The sequence below is a fragment of the Euleptes europaea genome, chromosome 11 (assembly GCF_029931775.1).
Source record: "Euleptes europaea isolate rEulEur1 chromosome 11, rEulEur1.hap1, whole genome shotgun sequence".
Taxonomy (NCBI): domain Eukaryota; kingdom Metazoa; phylum Chordata; class Lepidosauria; order Squamata; family Sphaerodactylidae; genus Euleptes; species Euleptes europaea.
In genome coordinates, this window is record NC_079322.1 from 61,169,234 (window position 1) to 61,195,640 (window position 26,407).

The 26,407-nt window shown below is 47.1% G+C and overlaps 1 protein-coding gene across 1 annotated transcript; it reads left to right on the top strand.

Moving 5' to 3' along the window:
- The first annotated feature begins 10,776 nt into the window (after positions 1-10,776).
- JCAD (junctional cadherin 5 associated) lies at positions 10,777-26,025 on the top strand. Its single transcript, XM_056857872.1, has 3 exons — positions 10,777-11,129; positions 12,054-15,745; positions 25,811-26,025. Exons 1-3 carry the CDS (start codon positions 10,831-10,833, stop codon positions 25,843-25,845), a joined length of 4,026 nt encoding a protein of 1,341 aa, XP_056713850.1. The 5' UTR covers positions 10,777-10,830; the 3' UTR covers positions 25,846-26,025.
- The last annotated feature ends 382 nt before the right edge of the window (positions 26,026-26,407 follow it).

Sequence of the window (26,407 nt, forward strand, 5' to 3'; positions counted from 1 at the left end):
CCATGAGCTACAATCCTTTTCAAACTGGCTTTTTGTGCTGTTTGTTTTATTTTTAAAAACCCTGTCTTTATAGTGTGATAGATTGAGAGTTGGTGTGGTCTAAGACTGTTGGACTAAAGTCTCGGAGATTCACTGAGCCATGAAGCTTGGCCACTGACTGACTCTCAGCCTAATGTACCTCACAAGGGGCTGGTTGTGAGGATAAAATGGGACGGGGAACCTATAGACTGCCTTAAGCTCCTTGGAGGAAGGGCGGAATAAAAATTATTGTTTTGAGGGTAACAATCCATAGTTGGCCTCTGAATTGGACGAGCACCTTAAGGGTAAAGTAGCATTTTACAATGTAGCTGCACAGAGGTCAAAGCTGCTTCCCTTGTGTAAATTATGCTACCTGCATAGAGGCAGAAATGACAACATCTTCCATGTGGACAAGGGGGTATCCTTACACAGATGCTTTGTGGCTGATAGAGATCCGGTGTGATGAATGAGCTCATCTGAGATCCAGACCAGCTTCTATGGATGTATGTACCCCTTGGGTCGATCAAGTGCAACTTTTTTCATCCCTGAAAAGTTGGAGCTGATAGTACAGGATCTGTTACTCTTGGGTAGAACTCCTAAATAGCTTCCGAAGGGCCTCCTTAGGAACTGTTGATGGTAAGGCCTTCAGATTTGCTGTGAAGGTAAAAACATAACATTCTGTATTTGAAAAATTAAGCCCCTTGTTAAATTGTCCTGCTGTGTTGGAGATGGCTTTCTCTACAGGAGTTGGAGGCCTCAGCGGTTGGCTTGGCTGCAGATAATGGATCTCCCCTAGGGCTTTCTCTTGGTGGGTTTATGAGGTTCATTACCATCCATCTACTAGGAGTTTCATCTCACGTTGACGCTAGTGTAGTGAGTCCTGTATAATGTTGGATTCAGAGCTCTCAAGCTTCATGCGGGGGTGGGTGGGGGGAATAAAAAACTTTCATTCCTCCCCTTTTTTGTTAAATAACATTGGCCAAAGTTGACTTTTTTTTTTAATCCCACAACTTCTTCTTCCCCGTCCTTCTAATAATATTTTTGTTGTGTGAAAAATGAGAGGGTGGGTCTTGGGTATAGATGTTACATTGTTTTCATTATGTTCCCAGTTATTTATGCAGCTCCAGGGGCACATCAGTGAGGAAGGTTTGTGGGCAGTGCATTACAAATTAATATTTTGTTCCGTCACTTCAAAGAGTTGGAAAGAAATACATTTTTATTTTGCTTGCCTTCAGCTGGATGGAAAGAAGAAATGTAGGACACATGTGTGAAGTAGCGGTTTAGACTGAACACCTTCCTGTGATGGGAAATCCTACCATGATTCCCAAAGATGTGTTTAATTCTGCATCAGAGAGAAGCTGGTTCTGCAGCCTGTGTGGATTATGCAGATTTAGCATTTGGCTGGAAAAGCACACAAGCAGCATTTCTAAAATGCAGTGATACCGGTCTGATGAGTGTGTATGAGAGATCTCCAAGGAATGGACTGTATATGTTTTGCTAAGTTTCATAGAAGCAGAAGAAAGTTGGAAATAACTACGGTATAAGTTATTTTGGTTCTCCTAGTCATGACAATCACAACATTCATAAGATGGTTCAAGGAGTGTTTCCTCACCTTCCCACAGTGATGTTCCCCACTTCTTCTGCCATGTGGATCTAAATGCATCTGTGGTATACAACTGTATATTTTATTTCACTTTACATATTAGGGGGGAGTGGGGAAAAAAACCATGACCTATTTTTTTTTAAGCTGATGCACTTTTTCTGGGTTTTTTTCCTGCACTTTTCCTGTTTGTTCACCACTGACTTTGGTTTCCTTAGGGCTGCCCCCAGGATTGCATCATGGATAATTTGACGCAGGGGTGGGAGAAGGAGCATCAGGAATCAATCGAAACATCTCTTCTGATCCTAATCAACATTGTGGTGGTTCCCGCAGTACATGTGGCGTAAAAGATATGTTGGTTGTCATATGTGATGAACCGCACCCACTCAAGTATGCACACCGTGCCCTCCATGGAATAGACTTGTGTGTAGGAAAACTTGGTCGTGGGGAAGCAGCACCTAAAGAAAAGCAGTGTGTCGGTGTACACAATGGGGTGGAGAGAGAATCTCTATTGGCTGCCACCACTCTGGTGTGGGTCCAACTCGGGAGGCCCAGAGCACCCTCCCTGCTTCTGGTTGCTTTTTCTCCCAACAGTAGGGTTGCCAACTTTCAGGTGGTGGCTGGAGATCTCCCACTATTACAGCTGATCTCCAGGCTAGAGATCAGTTCCCCTGGAGAAAATGGCCGCTTTGGCAATTGGAGTCCCTCCCCTCTCCAAACCCCGCCCACCTCAGACTCCACCCCCAAAATCTCTAGGTATTTCCCAACCTGGAACTGGCAACCCTACCCATAGGCTTGCCAGGTCCCTCTTCATCACCGGCAGGAGGATTTTGGGGGTGGAGCCTGAGGCGGGCTGAGTTTGCAGAGGGGAGGGACTTCAATGTCATAGAGTCCAATGGCCAAAGCGGCCAATTTCTCCAGGGGAACTGATCTCTATTGGCTGGAGATCAGCAGAAATCCTAGACAGAAAAAGTCGTTTAAGAAGAAGGGTTGGAGGGTACTGAAATGATGGGAGAGAGGGGAGATGTGGGGAAATGAGTTTTTAATTTGCTTATTAATGTAAAGAATTTATAGATCTATCCTTTTTTTGGGAATTATTATGTAACCTATTAGCATTTTTAATTCTTTTAATTTTAATTGATAATATTGGTGATTAGGTTATATAAGACAATATAGGTATATAAAGGACATTAGGAATAAATAGAAAATATAAATAATCATACACTAGTCTAGTAAGAATAGATCATATTCAATATAAAGGAGTGACTAGATTATGAATAGGTTAGAGGAAGCTGGGGGGGGGGAGTCCAAACTACTAGATGTATTTAACATTGAAGGTATACATTAAGCTATATATTGCTACTTACTAACATATGGAAAGATAAGCTTTATGAAATACCGAATAAGAGGTGTTATTATGGAAAAAATAATAAAAAATAATTAAAAAAAAAGAGATCCGTTGTAATAGCAGGAGATCTCCCGCTAGTACCTGGAGGTTGGCAACCCTACCTACCCAACAGGGTATACTGTCTAGGTGACCACATGAGGCATGAGGACCCAGGCAGAGTAATACACAGTTTATTAAAGAGGTCTAATAACAACAATAATTCAAGCCACATATAGGATGACAAGATCAGTCAACGGCAGGTGAGCAAACTAATAAAAACCCTAGCGTGTCTTGCCTTATCTTTTCTTTCCCTAGCCGTCTCCCGGCACTAGGCCTCAGGCCAACTCACCCCTTCCGGGATGAGGGATCCCTCCATCTGCAACAGCCTCTCCTCAGCCCCGCTCCCTGGGAGTGAGCCACCCTCCCTTTCGGGGCAAGGCCTTTTATCCCTTCTCCCCACCCCCGATTGGCCCTAGTTCCCCCCTCCAAATTCCCTTTTACCGACCGCGAGGCCCAGGGGGTGCCTGGGAAATGTAGGCCTGGGAGCTACTTTAATATAGGCCTCCCTAGGGCCCACAGGCCGCACTACTCTAGGCCGAGGACCATGACGGTTGTGAGGAATGATCAAGCAAAGGAATTTGGCCTTTGAGGACAACGTGCATTTCTTCTCCAGGCGTCCCGTTTTTTTTGTTCTTGCTCACGTTGAGATGTAAACTGTTGCCAGAAGTCCCTAAGTTGAGTGCTGCTCTAATAGATCTACCTTCAGCAGCATCCCTGGCAGCACACATCTTGGCATTGGGCCTGGTGAAGCTGGATGTGGACTATGCATTGCTCCAGAATAGCTTCTCTTAAAAAGATCATATTATGGTCGTGTCTACTGCCTTCCACTGAGTCAGATGACAGATTCAAGTACGTTACAGAGCCAGCATGATGTAGTGGTTCGGAGCAGTTGACTCTGATCTGGAGAACCAAGTTTGATTCTCCGCTCCTCCATATCAGCGGCGGAGGCTGATCTGGTGAACTGGATTTGTTTCCCCACTCCTACACATGAAGCCAGCTGGGAGACCTTGGGCTAGTCACACTCTCAGCCCCACCTACCTCACAGGGTGTCTGTTGTGGGGAGGGGGAGGGAAGGTGATTGTAAGATGGATTGAGTCTCCCTTAAGTGGTAGAGAAAGTTGGCATATAAAAACCAACTCTTCTTGTTCTTGTTCTTTTTCTTCTTGTTCTTTTTCTTTTTCTTGTTCTTTTTCTTCTTCCCCCTGGTCATCCTGCAATTGTTCAGGGGAAGGTGATTGTAAGCCTGTTTGAGTCTCCCTTAAGTGGTAGAGAAAATTGGCATATAAAAACCAACTCTCCTCCTGGATCTCAATCTCCTTCTCTTGGATCTCAAAGTCTTTCCATATGCTTGCGGCGAAAGATGCTTTCACTGGAGATGGCCAAGGCCTCAGTCTGAGTCCTTCTGCATGAGAAACATGTACTCTGCTGCTGGGCCGAATGTGCACATTAATGCACATTATTCTGGTGTGGAGAAGGAAGAAAGATCAGTAAGAATAAGGTGATCTCATAGCTTTCTCTTTCTCTTTCCTTTTTTTTTTTTTTTTTTTGCAAAACCCATGTGGGCAAGTCTTCAAATGTAAGCATGTCTGATGGTGCTCGGAGATAGCCTAAGAGGGTCTGGCTCATGTTTCCACTGATTCACAGAGCTAGTCCGGCTAAATTTTGACAAGTCGGAAACTCTGGGGAGATAGCAGGCATCCTGAGGAAGTGAAATCTATCTGACATCTGTGATGTCATTGGCAAGCAAAACAGAGGAGCTCCGGGAAAGCATGTTGGTTTCCAGGATTTTTACTGTTGCATCGAATTAAGAAGTCTGCGTATTCGATCTCTGATGGTTTCTGGTGGGAAGAATATTTTGAAAGAAAGACGTGGCCCACAGTAAACCTTTTGCTTCTTGGATCACATTCACTTTTAATGTACTACCTTAATTGCTTGAGAGCAAAGCCATTAACTGCGTAAAGGGGTGAACAAGATCAAAAAATACCTTGGGTCAAAGCCAGTGATCTGTCATCAGAAGACAATGATGGGTGGGATCTTCCCTTCCCCCAGCCTTCCTTTCTGACCTTAGGTAAGATTATTCCTGGGGTCCAAGTAACTGCATGGACCCTTGGGTCAGGAGACTGCTGCGAGGAGAGGGACGAAGATGAAACTGCTGGGTCTGCAGTTCTGAAATAGCTCATCTCTGCATTTAGTTGGCAGTAGACGTGCATTACACTAAAATTGATGGTTAGTTTGTCCTCCCCTTCCTTTTTAGTCCCTTGACCTGCAAGAGAAGATTGTGTGGTGCATGCTGCTGGCTTTGTCAATGACTGTGTGTGTTTTGGGGAGAGGGACAAATGTAACTTTTACTGGGGGATGCTACCTTTGTGCATTCTCTGCTTTTAACACTGCCTTACTGTTAGCTGTGCTGTGCGATAGATCCTGGTTCTCACTTGTCATCTGGAAGAACGAAATATGGCTAAAATTAGTTATATTGTCATTTGTGAGACACTTTTGAGCGAGTATGGAGTTTTATGCACTTTTGTTATTACTATTATCATGCCAATAAAGGTGACTGAAACTGAACTGAACACTGCCTTACATGTGTGCTTGAAGATCCTCCTCCTCGTATACCAGGGACAGATGTAGCAGGTATAGATACCCATATTTACCCAAAAGCAAAGGCAACCCTGAATGTAAGCTGTTTGCCTTACAGAAGATTATACACAAAAAGGTTTTTTTTTTTTTTTTTTACTACTATACATAACTTTAACTTGTATGTGAATTTAAGACCGACCTTGCTTTTTCTTGGTGGCACGAGTAGGGAAAAAACCTAGTCTTCCTTTCAGGTAATAGGATATCTTGATTTCTAAATGATGGGGCTAGATTTTGACTCTATTTATGTCTGCATTATACCTTTTGGAAATAGATGGGCATTGGTGGTTTTTTTTTTTTTTTAAAAACCAAGTAAACCATTGATTAGCTGGTGTAATCCTAAGCTTATTTCTTTCATCTGAGAATATGAATAGGGAAAGGCATATCCTCTGTGGTTTTTCTTTTATGAAATTCTGTGGAAAAACTTTAAACAAACAGATTTAACTGTCTTGTTTTAACTGTGTACTCGCCCTTCCCCAGGAACCCTGGTTCTCATAGTTCTCTGAGCAGGATATGGGTATCTCAGAGATTCTTGGTTTCCATTTTGAAGTATAGCCCCAGTGGCTCCTTGTGGTAAATAGTAGAAATGAAAGCTGGTATTATCATTACTACACGTTTATATAGCATCCTATATATTGTCTTACTAATGCTGGTAACTTTTAAAATTTTCAGTGTTCATACCCATATTGCCTATGTGGGGCCTTTTTGTGAGAATGAGGCAACATGTATATTTTTCATCCCCCACAGATTTAGTACGCATGAACGTGTTCCCTCAAAAATCAGTGGTTCTCTTCGTACATACTGAAGTTGTATGTGCATGGAAGATATATATGTTGCCTCATTCTCACAAAATGGCAGCCATGCATATCGGGAGCATCATGCATGTATAGCGTGCGCTCTCATTGCACACCACTATATTACTGCAAAGAGCTTGTGGTGACCTCTGTCCCCTAGGCAATGGGAAACTATGGGCAGTATTTTTAACTTCCAAGGTAAAGTGTATGTTTTGTTTCTTCTAGAGCAATCTGCTGTGAAATTGTTAATGTCTTTCCCCTAATCCTTTTTGTGCTTTCCCTCTTATAGCTAGAGAAGGATAGGAGTAGATGGCAAACGATCCACCTTGAGGGACCTAACAGGAGTTTTGGAGACCTATCCAGAGCCTATTGCTTTGCTTGCAATTGTGATTCTGATTATCTGCCACCTTAGTCAAGCTTCATATTTAGAGGAACTGTTGGTTCTGGCATACTATTAGCGCCTTGAAAGCAGCGAGTTAATGGCAGGAAAACGGATGTTGCGCGTGCACAACCTTTATCATCGGTCTGTGTATAACCAGCAAAAGCACTTTTCTTCCTCGCACCTGTGACCTGCCATGCTGTTGTTTATGGTAGTCATAGTGAATCTTCGTTCAAAAGGGTGAATTGTTCTAGCAACCAGCTGTTCCACGTTCCGCGCTTACATGTTCCTCACACAATCCCAGGTGTTAGTGCTCAAAAGAACAAAAAACAGTTGGGGATGGAATATAAATCACAGTGGCCTGAACCAACCTCCCCTTCTGTTCTAAGACTATCTCAAATGAGGCCGTTCCCCCCACCCCACCTCCTTTCATGAAAACGATGCCTCTCTTTTGCTAGGGAAACCTCTGGTTATCTTCACCGGCCCAGCTGAGGGAAGCGATTATGGGACCTGGATTTGGTAGTGGGGGTGTGCGGCAAAAAAGTAAACCAGAGATGCCCCCAGCACACTGGCCTCCGCTTCCAAACTAGAGGGATGGCCACTAGGCAAAAAAAAAAAGAAAAACAAGAAAGTAATTTGGAAAACAGCACCCAAACCCTCCAGTTACCTAAACCATCTGCAAGTAAAATTAAAAATACACGTAACAATTCCACAAGGAGGGGTGGGAAATCAAAGCAGGACACACATACGTTAAAGTCAAACTTAGGCAACACTACTTAAAGTGGGAGCCCAAAAGAGGAGTCTTACTGTCTCTGGCTCTTTCACACATGCCAAATAATGCACTTTCAATCCACTTTGAAGCTGGATTTAACTGTGTAAAATGGCAAAATCCACTCGCAAACTATCGTGAAAGTGCATTGAAAGTGGATCGAAAGTACATTATTCAGCATACGAGAAAGCACCATCCGTCTTTGCTGATGCAGCTTGGCTCTCGGTGGTGAGAGCGCTGCCTCAGATCTCGGGACGCTGCAGCTCTCTTGAGGCTCCTTCTCGGCTATTACTGTTATCTGCCCTAAGACCAAAATGACTTCTCTCTCCCCTTTTCTCCTCAGAACTCCTTCCCAGAACCGTTTTTCCGCAGAACTCTTCTTTTTTTCTTCACAACCCTCCTGTGTCTCCTTCTCAGGGACAAAATATCACCCCAAACTCTGATAGAGGGCCAAACCCATAGGTATAGGGCAGTTCACAATGGTATGGGTCTGTACTTGTGTGGGTTAAATATAGCTTACTCTGTCTTGGGGGATTGTTTTAACTAGATGATGGGGGAGGGGAGATTTCCCCCAATCTAAAATTATCACAGTAAATCACATAATAGAAAAGGTGATTCTCTCTTTAGTTACACACAAGGCATTGGGAAGAGAATTATCTAACCCATGTGTCTTTTGAGCCCTTTTCGGACATGTTTTTGTTGCTCCTATCTCACATAGCAGGGGAGAGGTCTACACGCAGTCTTCCCAATGTGTTTTATGTGAACAGGGCAATGCATGTATTTTCAAGCTGCATCACCCAATGTGTTTTATGTGAACAGGGCAATGCATGTATTTTCAAGCTGCATCACCCGTGAATGCATACGTGCAACATACCTGACATCCAAGTTGCATGTACTGAACCTGGGAAATACATGCATTGCCCTGTGAACACAAAATGGTTATTGAGAGGTTCACGTCTGTCACAATATTCCTGTACATGTGATGGCATTTGTCAAAAAAGGAACAACTGAAAAGGACTTGTGTAACTTTGAGAAGTTGGATGGAGTTCTGGCAGATTCAACAGGTGCAGCTCATTGACATTGACATTAACACAGCTGCGTGTGTTAAGGTGTGACTAATAGGGCACTTTCACACAGCCCAAATAATGCACTTTCAATCCACTTTCAATGCACTTTGAAAGTGGATTTTACTGTGTGAACTGGCAAAATCCACTTGCAAACGATCATTAAGGTGCACTGAAAGTGGATTGAAAGTGCATTATTTGGGCTGTGTGAAAGTGCACTAAGTATGATGTGGGAAATCTATGACCAGGGTGCTATGTTTTTGACTTTTTTTTAACTTCAGAGTGGGGGTTTTTTTGGTGGGGGGATGTTGATATAGTTAGAGAAATGTCCCCCAGGAAGGGTTTTTAAAAATCCTGTTCTCCCCTGTTGGTTACACAGTACACTGAGCTGTGGCTTCTGCTTGGCATGCAGAAGGTCCCAGGTTCAATCCCTGGCATCTCCAGTTAAAGGGACTAGGCAGGTAAGTGATGTGAAAGATCCCTGCCTGAGATCCTGGAGAGCTGCTGCCAGTCTGAATAAACAATACTGACTTGGATGGACCAAGGGTCTGATTCAGTATAAGGCAGCTTCATGTGCACTCTAAGCCTATTGAATTTGTTGGGCTGAGACTGAAGTAACTCCGCATAGGATTGTACTATAAATCTCTCCCTTCTTCCAGTTGTTGTTAACTCCATGAGAGGTAATAATAATACTGTCACTCTGATCACTCACATTCTCCTTACCCAATGTAGCAGCTTCAGGAGGTGAAAGTGGAAGGTGATATCGATGGCAGAAGCTAGGGAGGGAAAGGCGTAACCCCCTCCACTCCAAGAACCACTTCTCTGATCTTACATGATTACTATAAAGTACAAAACAAAATGTGGAAGGCTCTGACCATGGACCCTCCCTGCATCACAACGAGTCTTTCATCAGACCTTTCAGACATATTGGAGACTTTAATCTTCACAGACATCTTCACACATGTATGTTGGCCAAGGAATGACAGTGAATGTTAGCTGTCAAGTGATAGCTTTCAAGAATGTAACAGCTATGAGATTAAAGTCCATATGGAGCCATCCTCTCTGCAGAAGTTGCCTTCACCGGAGAGAACGTGTTTTGTATTTGGGGCCATTTACATGTTCAGTGAAAAATAATTAATGTTGTACATGCCTTTGTGAATCAAACTTTTTCAGAGATGTTGGCGGGGGAGTAAACACTGGATTTGGTTGTTTGTTGTCTGTCTTTTCTTTTAGCATTTTTTAAAACTTTGTCCCAAAGCTGTGGGTGATTTAGGAAATAGTGAAGAGAGAACATCTAGTTGATAGAGCCCTCCGCTCCAGGGAAAGTCATACCACTTAGGTGTGGGCCTTAAATGTGGTCATGCTCAGAGAGATGCTTGATGTGGTAAGCTTTGAGTTATTCAAGTATAGCATTTCCACTCCACCCCACTTTTAAAATGTTCTGAAGTCTTTCTATGTTATTCATGGGGAAGAAATACCAAATGTATTAAATCATAACCTTTTGGTACTACAATTGAAGAGAACTTTATATCTGTAGCGAGACATACCTTTTCCCTGCGATGTAGGTTAAATTCTCGTCCATGCCTTGTATTGGCTTTCTCCCCGCCAAAGTTCACAATTTATGCAATAGTAATAAGCAGCTTGTTCAGGTAGCACTTGTAAAGCTGAACAAACTAAAGATTGGAAAGTACATCAGCATGGTGTAGTGGTTAGAGTATTAAGCTGTGATCTGGGAGACCAAGGTTCGAATCCCCCCTTGGCCACTTGGTGACCTTGGGCCAGTCACTTTCTCTCAGCCTAACCTTACAGGGTGTTGGTTTTGCGGAAAAAATGGAGGAAGGGAGAATGATGTCATAAGCTACTCTGGGCCTTCATTAGGGAGAAAAGTAGGGTATACACTGCTAAATAAATTAAATTTACTGTACTGTAAGTAATGCAAAATCTACTATGATTCTCTGAAATCTCTGCATACAATTAATTCACTTAAAAAAAATAATTGGATGGAGTTCTATGGAATGAAGAAATAAGCTTTTTCCTCACTTATGAAGCCCTTTTACTTCTTTCAGTGATGGCCCCAGCTCGAGAGAACTTCTGGGGTCACAGGAGTTAATGAAGCCCCTGCATCATGTTCAGTGTTGAGGATCTCCTGATTTCTCATGGATACAAATTGTCTAAAACTCCTGCCAGTTTGTATGAGAACAGATGCGATGGATATCAACATGAAGTTGCAGAGAGGAGGTCAGCTCATGGAACACTGAATGGATTTGCAGCCAACCCTGGATCCTATGTTTGTGCAGAAAAACCAGCCACAAAAAGCTACCAGAATGACAATGAAAGTAGTTATATTGGCCAAGGGCAGAAACCTGGTCCCAGTTACCAGAATGACTTCCGGAGGTTGGCCAATACGTGTGCTTCAGAAGGGAGGTAGGTGACTGGGTTTTCTTTGTATTTTATATGTAGACACCTTCTAAAGCCTGTGTTTAGCTCTACACCATCCTTTATTTTCTTGTTTTACTTCTGTCCTACGATCCTTTTTCTGAAGGCCATCTTTGTATGTATCCTGAATCAAAATACTAAGAAGAAAGCTGGAAGTGCCTGAAGCATCTCTTAATCAGTTCCCCAGCTGTTTAAAATTATCAGTCTGTGATAATCAGTCTGGGACAAACATGATGTGTGTGGTTAAAGTGCCATCAAGTCGCAGCCGACTTGTGGTGACCCTGGCCAGGGGGTTTCAAGGCGGGAGACAAACAGAGGTGGTTTGCCATTGCCTGCCTCTTGGGCTCCTTTTGTAGTCTTCCATCCAAGTAGGGCCAACCCTGCTTAGATTGCAAGATCTGATGAGATCAGGCTAGCCTGGGACTTCCAGGTCAAGTCAGGGGAATAAACTAGTGGTAAATACATACAACTGAATTTCCCCTTCTATAATTCTCTGAGGCTTTAATAGGCATTTTCCCTTCTTCTCCCTGTCACCCCCCACACACACACACACACACTTTATCTGACTCTCAACTGCCCTCAACATTCCCTGCTCCCTGGACCATGCTCAGGTCTCAACAGCTTATTTTAGTTTTTCTAATTATTTTTCTGCATACTGTGGAATTTGTTGAATGCTGTTAGTGGTGCTCTGTTCATATATGCCTTTGCTACAAAACATTTCTAACACATATGTATTGCATTAAATAAAGTCACTATATTGTTAATTAAGTACAGCTATATAGCCAGAGCTGCTGCATAGCTCCTCATGGGAAGTCAATATGAGTAACTTCTGCTGGAATCTTAGCATGGAAAGAAAAGGCACATGTTCACATGAGCCTATTCAGTGATTTCTTTCTTTCTTTCTTTTTGTAGGTTTTATGACCAACCTCAGCTAGCTTCTTCTTCGCACCCAAAGACAGATAAAGATCTTGCCTACTGGAGAAGAAGAGGCCAAGATTTTAGTGCATTGTTTGGCTATACTGACAGAGGAGACTCTGAAATGAAAGGGATAGCTGCACCCCGTGCCTTATATGGGCATGATAAAGATGGTCAATGGGAAGTAGGAGGAGGGACAGAGAGAATGAGGAGAGCTGGCTTGCAGGAGAACTGGAAACCACCTGGTGACTACAGGTGGCATAGTTTGAGAACAGAAGGCTGGAACTTACCAACCAAGTTAGGGAGGCTCATGTCTGATGGTGACAGAGAGAGGTTGCTTCAAGATCCATACTCCATCAGGCATGGTGGAGAAACCCCTGTTGCTTCCCATAATAAAGGGAAATCTCAATCTTTGCCAAGAGTTCTTTCACCAGAGAGCCTGAGGTGTGTTGAAATGCCCTCCTTGGTGAACAATCACTCGTCAAGTGGGACTAAAACAATATTTTGTCCCCAAACTGGGTTGGCCCAGGAGACCTCCAAACACTCCGAGCCAACCGCTCCTTTCCTTCCTTTGCCCAAGCCCAAGTATGGCCGACCTCTTAAACCTCCTTCATATGAGCTTCATCGGCAAACCAGGGGGATGCTGGAAACGAATTTGCTTCAGGACGGCCCACAGAAAGAGGAAGCCGCCTCTTATTTGACTAAGGGTAACGAGCCCAGTCAAGATGGCTCCACTCAAGACTCCAGTCTGGAACCCCCTGGGTACATCCCACCTCCGTGTTACAAATCTCCAGCCCAGAAAAGTACAAATCAACATTTGTCCATCGAAGTGCCTGAGTATGATGTGTGCTTTAATAACGGTTTGCAGCATCCAGTGGAAAGAGCCATCCTTGGTTATCAGCCCTCTGTTAGTAATTTAGAGACTAGAGAGCAGCGCTGTAAAAACGAACAGATTCCTCACGACAAGAAAAGGCATCGTAAGCATGCGGAGAGCTACCTGTCCTCTGTCCAGTACATTCCATTTGATGACCCTCGAATAAGGCATATTAAAATAGCACACGCAGATAGTCTCCAGGAGGGCAAAGTGACTGGAGATGCCTACAGAATAAGTCCCCGTGCCTTCCAAGAGAGTGCTCTGGAGCTTGAGTTCAACAGTGCCTTTTTGGATACGTCAGATTCACTTGATAGTACTGCTATGAAATCCAGCCAGGTCTCTGGCGGCTCTGTAAACAGTAGCAGATGGCTAGCAGAGTCGAAAGCAGATCAAGACAATTGTGCCTTACCCATCCAAAGAGACTGTTGTGATGCAGGTAATGACACCAGTCCCAAATATTCCAAAAGTGGGCTGCTTGCACAAAGCCCCCGTACGGAACTGTCCTGTGAGACTGTTACTAAAGTAAAAACGTTTGAACCTGGAACAGAGGTCCATAGCAAGAGGAGTTCAAAGAAAAAAATGAATGAGACTATATTTTGCTTGGTCTCCGTCCCAGTTAAATCAGAACTCAACCTGCAAGATACTGATAGGAACAACAACTTAACACAGGGTGCTGTTGAGAAGAATGGATTTGATAACAGCGGGGTCCTGCAGGAACAAAGCCTCCTAAGTACCTCCTCCACAGACTTGGAGCTCCAAGCCCTGACAGGAAACATGACCAATAAGAACGAGGTACAAAAACAAGAGTCGTGGAGACCCGAGTTCAAACAAACAAATGACCTCAGACTCTTGCAGTCTGCAAAGCACAAAGAACTTCGCTACTCTGGCTCATGGCCAGGTGACCAGTATAAAGACCAACAAACACAGACCAGCTTCACAGAAGAACCAAAACACCTGCAGCTTTCCCATGGCTTAGAACCTGCCAGACTCACTAAGGGGCCAGCTACCCAGTGGTTAAGAAATGCAGTGTCCACCACGGAACCAGTAACGTTGACAGTGTTACCTGCTGATGTCAGAAAATGTTGGCAGGATGCGTACAGGGTGAAAAGTGAAGGGTACCTTGACACCTCCAGTGGTAGGACATGTTCTAGGACTGCAGCAGTTGCCCCAAAGGCATGCCAGAAGAACGCACCTTGTGGATCGTGCTCGAGCCTTCCTGGGCAGGAAAGAGAAACCAGTTCTGTTCTCAGGGAGGAAGCCAGCCCTGCCCGCAGCAGCAAGGAACTGTTTGGGCAGTTCCTTCTGAAGCCTGTTGGCCGACGCCCTTGGGATGTGATAAGTGAATTAGAAAGTTTTAACAAGGAGCTTCAAGAGCAGGAAGAAAGTAGCGAAGATGGTGTGGAAAATGAGGAGAAGCGGAAGAGAGGCGAGGAGAAGGAAGGAAGTCAAGAGGGCGGGACCTGTAGAACAGAGGGAATGAGCCAGGACTGCAGATCCACTAGGCAGTCACAGACTGATACGCTAGTTTCTCCTGTATTTCAGCAGGTCAGCGAGAAAAGCAAAGCTGAACCTTTGAGTCAGTCTGAAAGGTCAAGCACCAGGGGCCTAGGCAGTGACTTTCATATTTGTGGTAGATCACAAAGCTGTTTTCAGGCAAAAGAGGTTGGTGAATCAGTTAGGCCAGGAGATGGGTATGTTATTGCAGGACCACGAAAACAGGAAACTGGGGAAAGGATAATAAAACAGGTGATTAGTCCCTGCCCATTTAAAAAAATTCTGTTGGATAGCTACAGGGATGAGAATCATGACAATCCATTCAATGGGATCAACCTCAGGGAAACTGCTCAAGTTAAAACCCACAGAAACGATGTGGTTCACTTTGATAGGATTAAGAATAATACGGTGCCCTGGAATAACCTAGCTTTAGAAAGAGGGTCTGGAGGACGCTTGTCCCTAACGAACAGGAATCATGGTCTGTCTGAGCCAGATTTGAGATCCGTAGGGCTAGAGAGTGGCCACACACCTGGCACTGTGGACCTTGAGGATGGGAAGCCCGGAGTCACAGAGATTCCCCCAAATGAGTCACTTCAGGAAAGAGCTGCCAGGATTTTGGGTATAGAGGTGCCCGTGGAGTTGCTTGCGCTCAATAGCAGTGCTCTTCAGAATAAACATCTGGACTCTGATAACATTCCTCAGAGCTTTGAATTGTCAGCAGAGAAGGCAGAAGCCACTTCTTATGAGGGAAGGAGGAAGTGTGGCTGGACAGAAAGCTCTCTTTTTGTTGGAGACAGAAATGTCTTGTTGGGGTCTTTTGAAGACCAGAAATCTGATGAAGAAGCTGTGTTAGATAAGCATCATTTTGAGCCTCACCAAGGTCTTGATAGGCAAGGAGAAGACCAAACTCCCCTTCCCGAATCAGTTGTCCTTCCATTTTCCGAAAGAAATTTAGTCCTGTCAGGAGTGGAAAAAAGAGCCAGAAGCACTTCAAAGGTGATTGAGACTTTGCAAGGTAAACTTGCGTCTCCACCGAGCCGGGCCGCCATGGATCGCTTGGTGAGGATGAAAGAAGTTGACTCCGTTTCTCGCATGAGGCGTCTGAGCATCAAAAATGCTGATTCTATTGAAGAGGGAGATGAAGAAAAACAGGCAAAGAGGGTGGAAGAAAGAGGAAGCAGCACCTCTTCTGGTAGTAACGAACTAGCCCGCAAGATGTCGCATGGAAGTTCTGTTTCCAAGCGCATAATCTCACTGGCTGAAAATGGACTCTCGGACAACATAAGTGACAGGAAAACGGGAAGAGATTTATTTTGTTTAGGTAAGATCTGAATTTCCCCAGGGGGTCGTGTGGTAAGTGCTTTGATGGGAGATGAGTATCTGGTTCCTCTGGACGGTCCTTTAAAGGAAAGCCCCTCACAACCCTCTTGGGTACCCTGCAGCTGCTATTGCAAGCAAAAAAACAAAAGAAAAAGCAGTTTATTCGGTGGCTGGAATTTCTACCCTAGTAAAATCTGGTGCAATGGAGTGTAATGGGCTTTCATGTGTTTATTTGAAGCACTAATGTTTTGCGTGCCACATTGACATGACTGCGAGCCCACAAAAATAACTTTCCGTTGCACAGCCTGAAAAGATAAATATGATTGGCAATGTTTTATGTAAAAACTGTAGAAGTTATAACCCCCCCTCATGTTGCTGGTTTCAGGGGGTGAGAGAGGGAGGTTAAAAAGAAGAAGAGTTGGTTTTTATATGCCGACTTTTTCTACCACTTAAGGGAGAATCAAACCGGCTTACAGTCACCTTCCCTTCCCCTCCCCACAACACACACCTGTGAGATAGGTGGAGCTGAGAAAGCTGTGACCAGCCCAAGGTCACCCAGCTGGCTTCATGTGGAGGAGTGGGGAAACGGACCTGGTTCACCAGATTAGCATCCGCTGCTCATGTGGAGGAGTGGGGAATCAAACCCGGTTCTTCAGATTAGAGTCCACCGCTCCAAACCACCGCTCTTAACCACTACACCACGCTGGCCCCTGTTGGGGCCATCTGGATAGAGCGCATGATTCTCTGTCCCTTTCAGAGGGAGACTGGTGAGGCCATCAATATAATGGCTATGCTGCATGTGACCTTAGAGTCCAGTGGTTAGCAATCCAGATATCTAGTTTGCCCCCCCAAAAAGCAGCCTTTGGGACTGGGGTGAATTGGCTTGGTCCAAATGGCACATCTGGAGTGCCAGTGACGTGTAGCTTTGCCCTGAGACCGTCCCAGTCCTTCACCCACAAAGCTCACAGTAGCAGTTCCGTGAGCAAATCTTTATGGCATCATGCAGGAGCCAATCCTTAGGCAATGGGATCTTTTTAGTTCTAATCCTGTACTTTAAAGAACTGCCATTTTGGGCCTGAACAGTGGTGAGGGATATGAGCGGCAGAAGGGAAGGAAGAGGAGAAGACTGAGAGGGGATTTGATAACCATCTTCATGTACTCGAAGGGCTGTCATATAGAGGAGGGTGCCGAGTTGTTTTCTGTTGCCCCAGAAGGTCGGACCAGAACTAAGGGGTTGAAATTAAATCAGAAGCGTTTTCGTCTAGACTGTGAGAGATCCCCCTCTCTGAGTTTGCTTCTCCAAATCAGTTGCTCAGACGTTGATACAGAAACAATCGATTTATTGAAGCCTCCAGGAGATGAGACAGGCACAGGTAGAAAGTTGCAAGTGAGGGGCTATACGGGTTTACAGAATATATTGACTCCAGGGCACTGGGGCACTGGGGTTCACACTTATTGTTATGGGAAGTTACAAGCTTGGCATAATACAAAACATCAGACAGATCCCAGGAAGTCTGGGCGGCTATCACACTTCCAAGGCCGCATCGGCCTGAGGGAGTACTGGCAGGAAGAACAGCGGGGGGGGGGGAAGATACATGGGCCATCAGGCCTGGCGCCTGAGACCAGAAGGTGTGAACTGCTTTTACGAGTTCACTGATAACACAGCAGGTGATGGAAAGCAGAGACACAAAGACAGAGACCCTCACATTCTGCCCCCCTTAAGGCCCCCCCCCGGGGTCCCCGAGAGGACGAGGCTTATCGGGATAAGCAAGGTGGAATTCCCGGACTAAGCGAGGAGCCGCCATGTGGGGTGCGGCCACCCATTCGTCATGAGCGGAGCCAAGGTTTTTCCAGCGAACAAAGTAAAACAGTTTCCCTTTCTTCCATTTGGAGTCTAAAACCTTGGATATTTCCAAATGGGTGTCCCCTCCTACTACGGTAGGAATCTCGTGTGCGGGAGGGGGGTGGAACTGGGGGGCTGCCACATAGGGTTTGAGGAGGCTTATATGAAAGACTGGATGGACTCCTTTCAGAGTTTTTGGGAGGTCCAGTTCCACAGTAACCTCGTTGATTACTCTGGTAATGGGGAAAGGTCCCACATAACGGTCGCTCAGTTTTTTGCAGGGGCGAAGAGAGCGGAGGTTTTTGGTGGACAGATAGACTTGCTCCCCCACCTTGAGTTCCCATCCCGGAGACCGGTGTTTGTCTGCTTGTTCCTTGTACTTGCTTTTTGCCCTTTCCAGATTTTTGAGCAACCATGGCCAGGTGGATTTAACCACCTGAATCCACTCCTGAAGGTCAGGGGTAGACTGGAGCTCTGGCGAGACGGGGGCAGAACCGAAAGGGCCGAAATCCGTCCCGTATATAACTTGGAAGGGACTAAAGCCGGTAGAGGAATGAGGCGCATTGTTATACGCATATTCGGCAAATGGCAGCAGGTCGACCCAGTCGTCCTGGTGGAAATTTACATAGCAACGCAAATAACATTCTACCACCGCATTTACTCGTTCTGTTTGACCATCCGTTTGGGGGTGATAGGCGGAAGAAAGGCCCTGCTCTTCCACTCCCATTAACTTTAGGAAGGCCCGCCAGAATTTGGCAACAAACTGGACCCCCCGGTCGGAGAGGACCTTCCTCGGGATCGAGTGTAGCCTGAGGACGTGTGTGATGAACAGTTTAGCTAAGCCCTGGGCTGAAGGAAGGCCTGCACATGGAACGAAGTGAACCTGTTTGGAAAAGAGGTCTGTGATAACCCAAAGAACCGTTTTTCCCCGACTCGGAGGTAGGTCGGTGATAAAATCCATGGCGATGACTTCCCAGGGACGGGAGGGGCTCTCAAGCGGTTTGAGAAGCCCTGGGGGTTTTCCCATCCGTTTCTTGGCTGTGGCGCAGGTGGGGCAGCTGCGCACATACAACTCTACATCAGATCTCATACCGGGCCACCAGAATTGTCTTCGAACCAGGTGAAGCGTTTTTATGAAACCAAAATGACCCGCTAGCCTGGCACCATGTACAAGTCCCAATACTTCCTTGCGAAGAGAGGAGGGGACGTACAGTTTCCCCCCTTGCACCCACCAAGTGTTGGTACGTTCCAGACCAGTGGGGAGGAGATGATGCTCCTCCTCCTGCAAGGAGGCGTCCCGGAGTCGCTGTTGGAAGGCTTCCGGGATGCCTTTGAGTGTAGGGGGGGTCTCCGGTGGTCGGGCTTGGGACCGGGTGGTGACGGCTAAGCTAGGAACTTCCCCTCGCTGCTCGGGAGTGAACAGGGAGTCGACTGGGCGATCGAAATCGTTGCGATACTGGGGAAGTCGTGACAAAGCGTCGGCTAGGGCATTTTCTTTGCCAGGGACATGTCTGAGAGTGAACCGGAACTTAGCGAAAAATTGGGCCCACCGAACCTGTTTGGCATTGAGTTTTCTAGCCCCCTTGAGGGCCTCACGATTCTTGTGATCGGTACACACTTCGAATGGCAGTTCGGCCCCTTCCAAGAAGTGTCGCCATATGGTAAGGGCATGTTTGACCGCTGCTGCCTCCTTCTCCCAAATGGCCCAGTTGATTTCAGACTGGGAAAACTTCTTGGAGAAGTAGGCGCATGGTCTCAACCGTCCCCCCTCATCCCTCTGCAATAGGGCCCCGCCCATGGCTACATCCGAGGCATCCACTTGCACCACAAAAGGCTTGGTGCAATCTGGGTGAGCCAAAACGGGTTCGGATGAAAAAAGTAGCTTCAAACGTTCAAAAGCTAGCTGGCACTGGGGGGACCATTGCAAACGGGCTGAGGGAAGCGCGGCGCTAGCCCCCTTGTCCTTGGTACGCAACAGGGCAGTGAGGGGAAGCGCAACTTGGGCAAAGTTAGGAATGAAGTTCCGGTAAAAATTGGCAAACCCCAAAAACTGCTGAAGTTGGCGGCGGGTAGTGGGGGGTTCCCAGTCCCGCACTGCCTGGACCTTGGCGGGGTCCATTTCCAACCCTTGGTGGGAGATCACATACCCCAGAAATGTAATGGAGGGTTGGTGGAATTCACATTTGGACACCTTAGCATACAGTTTGTGCTCCCGCAGCCGCTGGAGCACCTCTCGCACTAGGCGCACATGGTCTTCCATGGTTTCAGAGTAAATAAGGATGTCATCGAGAAATACCACCACCCCCCGAAACAGCAAATCATGCAAAACCTCATTAATTAATTGCATAAAGACACTCGGAGCCCCCGAAAGTCCGAACGGCATGACTAGGTACTCAAACATCCCAAAACAACTGGAAAAGGCCGTTTTGGGTTCGTCTCCTTCTTTGATGCGAATGCGGTGGTAGGCTTCTACCAAGTCCAGTTTGGTGAAGATTCGGCCCTCCTTTAATTGTGCTAGAAGGTCAGGAATAAGAGGGAGGGGGTAAGCATTAGACTGGGTGACTGCGTTCAGTCTGCGAAAGTCAATACACAGTCTTAAATCTCCCGTCTTTTTCTTTACAAAGAAAGCTGGGGCTGAATAAGGAGCCTTGGAGGGGCGTATGAAACCCCTCGCCAGATTGACATCCAGATAGTCTCGCAACACTGTCTTTTCACTAGGGCTCATGGGGTAAACCTTTCCCTTAGACAGTTTGCCTTCCCCTACAATCTCGATGGCACAGTCCGTTTCTCTGTGGGGAGGCAGTTCGTCGCACTCTCTAACATCAAAAACATCAGTAAATTGCGAGTACTCAGAGGGTAATTGAGGAGAGACTGGGGCGGGGGACCCTACCAGTGCGGCGGCTGGAGTCCTGAGTACCCGTTCCTTGTCATGCAACCCACAGGGGTTTTCGGGGAAGGAAAGCACCCGTTTAACCCAATCAATGGAGGGATTGTGCCCCCTTAACCAGTTCATCCCTAACACCACAGGGGTTACAATAGGGGCGATAGTGAAATACAACCGTTCCCAATGTTCCCCCACGGACATAATCACGGCTGCAGTTCTGTGGGTCACCGGGCCCCGTTTAAAGTCACTCCCGTCCATTTGGGAAAAACGGAGGGGTCCCGGAAGCCGCTTGCGCCGGACACCCAACTTCTTGGCAGTTTCCTCATTTATCATGGTGCGGGCACACCCCGAGTCGACCAACGCGGGGACCTCTAACGGGGGGCCCCCTTTGGGTAGGGACAGATGGACACGCACAAATACATTGTCCTCTTGGGCGCTTACCATCGGTGGAGCTCCTTGCACAACGATAGGGACGGTCTGCTGCGGAGCCCCCTCTACAGCAGACCGACGGCGTTTTTTGCCGGCTGTTCCCACTCTTCCTCCTCGCTGGAAGAGGGGGACGGGGTAGTGGCCTCCGGGGAGCCGTCCGAATCAAAGACGGTATTTGTAATCCGGGACCCCGATGGGACCGTAGAGTCGGATGCCCCATCCTGGGGACGTGCGTGGAGAGCGGAGGGTGCGCCGGAGCGCCGGCTCAGTGGTCCACTTCTGCGGCGAGGCTGGCTGTCGGCGGCCGGTTTCGTCGGCTCGGCCTGGGTTTGGCGGGGAGGGGTCGGACGGCCTGAGCGAGAGGGGCATTGCGATGCAAAGTGACCCTTTCCCCCGCAGATCAGGCAGACGCCGGCCTCGAACCGCTTGCGGCGTTCCGCGGCCGAGAGGACCCCGCCACCCCCTTGCCGGAGTTCCCGGCCACGGTCACCCCGGGGCCTGGGGTCTCGCCCAATCCGTTGCTTGGACAAGTTCAGGAGTTGTTTGCGATTCTCGATGTCAGCAGCATGGCGAACCCAACCTTCCACATCCGGGGGGTTCCCTTGCATGAAGGCCCAATGTTGGAGGTCTGGGTTGAGACCCTCCCTGAAACATTGTACCAAGGTAGCCTCACTCCAGTCCAGAATTCGGCTAGCCAGTGACTGGAACTCACTTGCATACTGCGCCACCGACTTAGTCCCTTGGCGCAGTTGCATCAGGGAGGCTTTAGCCCGCTCACCTAGAGTCGGGTCCTCAAAACGGTTTCGGAGTGCTACCATGAACTCGTCCAGGGTTCGCAGCACCGGCGAGCGGAGTTCATACTGCAACACCATCCAGGCAGCCGCCTCCCCTTGCAGTAAGGAAGCCACGTACTGCACCCGGGACTCCTCAGAAACGAAGGTTCGGCCTTGTTCCCGCATAAAAATGTCTACTTGGACCATAAAAAAGGTCAACTGGTCTCCCGACCCGTCATACGTGACTTTCAGGTCCCGACGGGCCGGGGGGGCAGGGGTTGCGGGCGGAACTACTGGCGCCCCGTCTGGGGGAGCACCGGCTGGAGGTTGCAATTTCAGCGCATCTAGGGTCGTGGCCATCTCACCCATTACGCGTTGCATGATCTCCATCTGCTCCTGCATAGCCCGGCGGTCTTCCTGCCACTGTTTTCGTTCTTCCTCCATGAGGGCCTCTTTGCGGGCCGGGTCCCCTTCGAGTCCCGTGCTGGGGAAGGCCAACCGGCGATCCTTCGCCGCAGTCCGCGAGAGCGACCAGCCCTTGGGAGAGTCCAGCCAATAAGTGAGCCCCCGGGGACGTCCGTCCCGATCTTGGTCGGGGGCGCGACCCTTCGGTTTCTTTGGCTTGGCTCCCTCCTCTTTAGGGTCCGGCTTCTCCGGCTCGTCCGGTTCCTTGGGGGCATCGGGGTTAGGGGTGGTGTCCTCGTCGGCTGACATTCTGTCCAAAGCGGTACAGCTGCAGTCCGAGAGGCAAGGACTTGCAACTTAATGTGAGAGATCCCCCTCTCTGAGTTTGCTTCTCCAAATCAGTTGCTCAGACGTTGATACAGAAACAATCGATTTATTGAAGCCTCCAGGAGATGAGACAGGCACAGGTAGAAAGTTGCAAGTGAGGGGCTATACGGGTTTACAGAATATATTGACTCCAGGGCACTGGGGCACTGGGGTTCACACTTATTGTTATGGGAAGTTACAAGCTTGGCATAATACAAAACATCAGACAGATCCCAGGAAGTCTGGGCGGCTATCACACTTCCAAGGCCGCATCGGCCTGAGGGAGTACTGGCAGGAAGAACAGCGGGGGGGGGGGAAGATACATGGGCCATCAGGCCTGGCGCCTGAGACCAGAAGGTGTGAACTGCTTTTACGAGTTCACTGATAACACAGCAGGTGATGGAAAGCAGAGACACAAAGACAGAGACCCTCACATAGACATTAGGAAGAATTTTGTAACAGTTAGAGCGGTTCCTCAGTGGAACAGGCTTCCTCGGGAGGTGGTAAGCTCTCCTTCCCTGGAGGTTTTTAAGCAGAGACTAGATGGCCATCTGTCAGCAATGTTGATTCTATGACCTTAGATCATGAGAGGGAGGGCATCTTGGGCATCTTCTGGGCATTGAGTTAGGGGTCACTAGGGGTGTTGGGGAGAAGTAGTTGTGAATTTCCTGCATTGTGCAGGGGGTTGGACTAGATGACCCTGGCGGTCCCTTCCAACTCTCTGATTCTAAGATTTCTGAGCAAGGTTTAAAGTCCTGCTGCAAAACTGTATTTTTTTTAAAAAGTGTATACTGTAATTACTTCGTTGTGCCTCAAGAATAGCCAGTTACATAGTGGCTACTGACTCAAAAATCACATCTGAAATACTGGGTTGGGGATTCTGCCACCCCCCCACCCCCCCTGCTGCCACCTGCCCTCAGTGGTGCCTGTGCTCATTTGCAAAGTAACTTCAAAGGCAACTATAAGAAGTGCATATAACTGTAAAATGAGAGAGTTGGCCTTAGAGAGGAACCACATTGAGGAGACTGTGCTTGTTTACATAGCTTGTGGTCTTAAGAATTTGCCAGATCCTTGGAGCTGCCCTCCTTATCAGCAGAAAAGATGCAAACCATGGAAGTTAACAGCACCCTGGTGGTCATGTTTTTTCTCCAGTGGGAAAATCAGGCTTCATTGTGTCGCAAATGACCAAAAGGGGTCTCTTTAATAGTAAGATGTCCTTTGCCTGCTGCAGTTGGCCATCGTCTCTTGGAACTTTTAGGATTTTGTGTAGATGTTTCCAAATATCAAGGCTGAGTTTGATCCAGCAAAAAACCTCAGTGACTAAGTTCTGTGGTTGACAAGTTCATGTGTCTTCTGAGGTAGAGATGGATTTTTAATGATTAGTTTCTGCAAGCGGGTGGGAGGTCAAATGGGCTCAAGCCAATGTCCTTGAAGTATCTGTAGATGAAGTAGTGACTCCAGGTAGGTACATTGGCCTGTATTGCATTGGATGTGTGCTGGCTCCAAGTTGGACTGCTTAGTACAGCCGCACCTGGCTTTGAGGAAACTGAGCTTCAGCTCTGACTCCCTCAGGTAAAGGTGAAAGCACCGGGTCATTACTGACCCATGGGGTGACGTCACATCCCGACATTTACTAGGCGGACTATATTTACGGGGTGGTTTGCCATTGCCTTCCCCAGTCGTTTACACTTTACCCCCAAGCAAGCTGGGTACTCAACCAAAACAAATTTCCAACAGAAATATCAAGGCCTTTTCTTAAGTGTAGAGTTTGCTGCGTAGATACCGATGTAGAATCCTACAGATGGAGAATGCCAGAATGCACATCCATATAGCCTCTGGTCCATTAAGAATGGGACACAAGAGGTTTAATGGGTCAGTGGCAAGGGCACATCCGTTTCTGCGTTATGAATGGAATTCTGTGCGCTGTAACCAGAGAGCACTTTTTTGCATAGAGGTGCCCGCTACATCAGTGGCTTCATAGGAGTCAGTCATGGAACCCAACCCGTGTTCTAAAGGGAAGTCATCCCCTTGTCCATATAGAGGGGAGATTTCCTTCCCAATTCTGAATTCTAGGTTTAGGTCAGATCCTGTTTCACTTAGTCTTCCAAAAGGAAATGTGAGTAGGAACATCTCCATTTACCCATTAAACGGTTTTGCATCCTGTTCTGCCAGTGGAGCAAGATTCTGCCGATTTTCACACAGGGTTGCTTGGATGCTGTTGCAAAGCAGGATTTTTCCCCCTGCTTCCCCACAGGATGTTGGTGCTTCTGTGACCCCTCCCTAGTTTGTCCTGTCTCTCCTGCTTTCAGAGCAAGGTTTCTCCAGTGACAAGGCAGAATAAAACATAGAGAAGGGCACCTATCCTATGATAGCTTGACTGCATGAAACAGTACGCATCTCAAATATTTTTTTCCTGGTTTTTAGGTCTTGTGATTCTCTTGCTGAGGGTAGTTTCACCATATGACAAAGAAAGAGCTTTCCTTTTCAGGGGCAGGGTTCCATGCTGGCTGGATCACCCCACTACCAGTCAGTGCACAAGGGCACACGTGGCTGTCCTTCTGTCAATAGGAGTGCTATATTTTGCTATTGACTTTCAGCATCAATATGCACACAGGCCCTAAAAATATAACGTGGGAGGTGGAATGTTAGCTTTCTGTTTCGACACACTGGTTGGGTCTGAGATTGAAATAACTGTGTAGTGAGTGGGAAGGGGAAAGAAAAGATAACCAAGGTGTTTTCCACACATGGAGAGTCATGCATCGTTTCTTCAGCCGTTGCTGCTGTTGCTGAAGGGGCGGCATAGAAATATTCCAAATTGGTAGATAAATACTTTCATTCCTGGCAGGAGGCCTGCACCTTAGGGAGGCTTGCTGCTTACCTGTCCTCAGGTCCCTGCAACAGCAACTGTTTCAAGGTGGGAACCACCTACCAAGCCCCTATGGCAATGGCCTTGCTCAATTTGGTGGGTGCCCCATTGGGGAACAGTTCTCAGAAGAGCCACTAGTGACATGTCAGAGACTAGGGTTGCCAACCTCCAGGTGGTTGCCAACCTCCTGCTATTACAACTGATCTCCAGCTGATAGAAATCGGTTTACCTGGAGAAAAGGGCCACTTTGGCAATTGGACTCTCTGGCATTGAAGTCCCTCTCCAAACCTCACCCTCCTCAGGCTCCACCCCAAAAACCTCCTGCCAGAGGTGAAGAGGGGCCTGGCAACCCTATCAGAGACCTATATAGGGCTCCTGTGCCACTGATTATCACTGAGTTAGGCCCTTAAATAGGCAGATTTATAGATCACTACCAAGCAAGGAGATAGTGATATGAATTATTGTGGCTAATACAAATGGCTGCCTTTCTTGTTTTCCAGATACATATGATCCCACCCGAGTGGAAAGGGTGTGATGTGAAAGAGTGGCGCAAGAGATTTCCACCCTCCATGGAGCCTTTGGCTGGTTTCCATCATATGGGAATTGCTTTCAGCTTGAATGTTCTTGAGTGTACTGACAAAGCCTTTCTTCTGCCAGAGGAGAAATGAAGTGCTTCTTATTCCCACTGCTTTATGGAGCTTTCATAGAAGAGAAGGGGGGGGGGAGAGAAATATTTTAAAATCCTCTCACTTTGGAACCATCTGTCTTTTTCATTTTTAAGTATTAAGACTTTAATGCCTCCACTTGGCATGGATTGGTCACTTTAACAGTGTTCAGCCAGGATGGTAAACAGGACGGGAGGGGGGGCGAGTTTGGCTTATTTCTCTGCGTGAAGTGTAAACACAGGAGATTAAAATGATTTTTGAAAGAATGTGAATTTTCTAAGCTAAACATCTGAACCTCTGAACTCTGAGCTTTTTTTAACGCTGGGTATAAGCAGCATCCGGAGCTGCTGCTCGTTCAGCTCAAGCGAACCAAGCCAGTGGGTTAAGATGACTGATTGGAAACTCGACTGGAAAAAGGGGCCTATGATTTAA